Raw genomic sequence first — 3,405 nt, 5'->3', positions numbered from 1 at the left:
GTGACAGCTTAATTTTTTTTTATGTGGTGCAGTTTGCTGTAGTTTAAATGTGGTGCAGTTTGTGACAGCTTAATTTTTTTAATGTGGTGCAGTTTGCTGTAGTTTAAATGTGGTGCAGTTTGTGACAGTTTAAATGTGATGGAGTTTGCTGTAGTTTAAATGTGATGCACTTTGCTGCAGTTTAAATGTGGTGCAATTTGTGACAGTGTAAATGTGAAGCATTTTGCTACAGTTTAAATGTGGTGCAGTTTGTGACATTCATTCAATCTTATATTCATCACTCGGTTTCAAACACACCCATTCATTCAATCTTATATTCAAGACACTCTCCACTATAATCAAATTCTAGCCCAAACAGTCGGAACAGCAGTTGCCTCCTCTGCTATTCTGATGGTCATAGTTGGACACGACTGACTATCATATATATATATGTATATATATATATATATATATATATATATATATATATATATATATATATATATTCATTACTTGGTTTCAAACACAACCATTCATTCAATCTTATATTCAATCCTTTCTTTTTTTTAAACAGACTGATTCACTCAGCCTTATATTCAGTCTTTCAGTTTCAAACACATCGATTCATTTGATATCATATTCAGTCCTTTTGTTTCAAACACACAAAGTCCATGGCGTATGTACGCCTGCAGTCAACCTTCTTCATTCAACTTTACTTTCATGTATGTAATGGTTACACGCAGAAAAAACAGTTAACAACACAGCAATGCAAAGATAATTGCACATGGAAATAAAGGTACATAAAAAAGCACGATATCAGATTATAATGCCATGCAAAATCTACGCATAATTTCACACAGGTTAAGAACGATAGTTTTAACATTACATAAATCATCAACGAAAACAATATTTCACGCAAGTTAACAAGTACCGTTTTGTAATGAAAAATTCCTCAGCGAAAACAACCACAAAAAGTTTAAGTTTAATTATAGTAACAACTGGCGCAACATGAAAAAAACAAATATCTTCAGTTGCAGCAATATACAGTTTCGCAAAATATTACAGTTTCGCCATTGTGTTTATCGAAAATAGTCCCCCTCTTCTTCCCCGAACCACACCAGACGATCAGTCCTCGTGTGACCGGAAGCTTCACCCGGAAACGCTTGCGCGGATCGCGCGGTGACCCGGAAGCCCGCCCAGTCTAGCTGAATGTCAAGGTCACGTATGCAACGCTCGGACAAGACGTAGGGAGGTAGGCCCAGGAGTTCCTTCTTGGCTGAGTACTTCCCTGTGACCGCTTTGTAGGCCTGAGGATTAAATAGAAGATGTTGTTTGTAAAACCCAGCTTAAGTTAACGAGTGTTTTGCCGGACACGTTACATACACGCTGTAACACGAGTAACGCGCGGAAAGTGTTGGGAAAGAGATGTGGTTTTGGTCATGTGAGCCCCTCTGTGTTTGCGATTAAGAGGGGGAGGACGGGGAGAGGGGCGGGGGCGTGGGGGGGCAGAGAGAGGGGAGTGGGGAGGGGTGTGGAGAGGGTGGTGGTGGGTGCGGCGTGGCGGGCAGAGAGACAGAGAGAGATTAGGAGAGACAGAGAGTACAGAGACAGAGAGAGAGAATGTGCAGACAAAAGAAGAAGGAAGGTGGCGACAGGTTGTGTGTTTTTGCTCGTGTGTGTGCCCTTCGAAGATCTGTCTTTGGGATCAGAGGGTTGGAGAGAGAGAGGGGTGGACACACACACACACACACACACACACACACACACACACACACACTCACACACACACTCACACACACACACACACACACACACTCACACACACTCACACACACACTCACACACACACACACACACACACACACACACACACACACACACACACACACACACACACACACACACACACAGATAGATAGATAGATAGCAGAGAGAGAGAGAGAGAGATGGGTACAAGGAACCATGTTTTCACGTCCCTTGCATCATTTGGGGTCAAAATCAGATACTGATTAGATACCAATTATATGTTCAATATAATAATAATGCTCAATATATACCAATTATACCAAGTACTGTATATATTCTCTGTCGTGTGTCCTCCCTACTTTTGATATCACCCCCAGGGGAAGTCGCTGTGAAATCACTGGGCTGGGATGTTTCTTCACCTCAGATTGAAAAGACCCCTGAATCTAAAATCGAAGTGGTGCCTCTGGTTCTCTTTCTGCCCGTGGGAGATGTCTTCGAAGAGTTCAAACCTCGCACCTTTTCCCGTCTTCCAGTCTCTCCAGTTTTTAGAGTTATGTATGCGTGTGAATGACTGGTGCCAAAGCGCTTTGATTTGTCTCTGCACAAGATTCAGCGCTATATAGATATAATAATAATAATAATAATAATAAAAATAATGATAATGATGATGATGATCATCATCATCATCATCATGGGAGCGTTTATAACGACGGAAATTGTTCACATGCCCTTGTTTCCCCCTCACCCCCCTGTGTGTGTGTGTGTGTGTGTGTGTGTGTGTGTGTGTGTGTGTGATAGAGAGATGATGACGGCGACAGCAGAGAGGAGTGAAGGAAGGAATAGATAGTGATGAAAATAAATCGAAAATCTGAAAGCGATGGTGAAACAGTTTTTGTCTGTTAAAAAAAAAAAAAAAAAAAAAAAGTGCATCGCATTTCACTTCAAGCAATAAAGCATTGCTACATTCAACACCCACTCTCTGACATACCTCTCTCTCTCTCTCTCTCTCTCTCTCTCTCTCTCTCTCTCTCTCTCTCTCTCTCTCTCTCTCTCTCTCAATCTATGTCTGTCTGTCTGTCTGTCTATTTAGCCATTCATCTCTCCCCCCCCCCTCTCTCTCAATGTTTTTTGATTGCAGGTGGCAAGATTGGCATGATCAAATACAAACTAGCGATAGATTTGCACAGTTTAGACTTTGTTTTTTAACACATCGCATGTGATTGAGCCATACATTGAGTTAGGACTGAACAGATATATAAAATGTGCGCTGACAAAATTTGGATTTGGTATTTCTAATATTGCTTCGCATAGTTTCAGGTATAACATTCTAAATGAACCCATGTATACATGCCGTTCATACAGTCTGTGTAAAGAAGACGAATTACATTTTTTGTTATGTTGCCCTGCGTTGTGTGACCTTAGACAAAAACTTATTCAACCGAAATATTATAGAGATCCGTCTAATTTTAGGTTAAATTTACTCATGTCTTCAAGACAGGAATGTACTCTGTATAACTTAGTCATTTTTATACATGAAGCATCGAAGAGATTACGTACAGTTATCTCGTGAATGTTGTTGAATATTTGTGTTAACTATTTTTGGTTGATATTGTGTTAACTATTTTTGGTTGGTCTGAATCGTCTATTTAGTGTAATGCCATTTTCTCATTATCATTTATC

The 3,405-nt window shown here is 40.2% G+C and overlaps 1 protein-coding gene across 2 annotated transcripts in view; it reads right to left on the bottom strand.

Moving 5' to 3' along the window:
- Nucleotides 1-476: 476 nt before the first annotated feature.
- The window catches only part of LOC143296345 (uncharacterized), a 24,203-nt gene continuing 21,274 nt past the window's right edge, over nucleotides 477-3,405 (bottom strand). Inside the window, exon 13 of one of the 2 annotated variants that reach the window (XM_076608222.1) lies at nucleotides 477-1,286. In XM_076608222.1, the coding sequence (XP_076464337.1) occupies nucleotides 1,059-1,286 (228 nt within the window). In that variant the 3' untranslated portion in view covers nucleotides 477-1,058. The remainder of the gene's footprint in view (nucleotides 1,287-3,405) is intronic. The other variant, XM_076608223.1, reaches the window with a different exon arrangement.

Source organism: Babylonia areolata, chromosome 21 (genome assembly GCF_041734735.1).
Source record: "Babylonia areolata isolate BAREFJ2019XMU chromosome 21, ASM4173473v1, whole genome shotgun sequence".
NCBI lineage: Eukaryota > Metazoa > Mollusca > Gastropoda > Neogastropoda > Buccinidae > Babylonia > Babylonia areolata.
The sequence above is the reverse complement of the archived record's forward strand: the minus strand, read 5'-3'. Positions and strand labels throughout refer to the sequence as shown.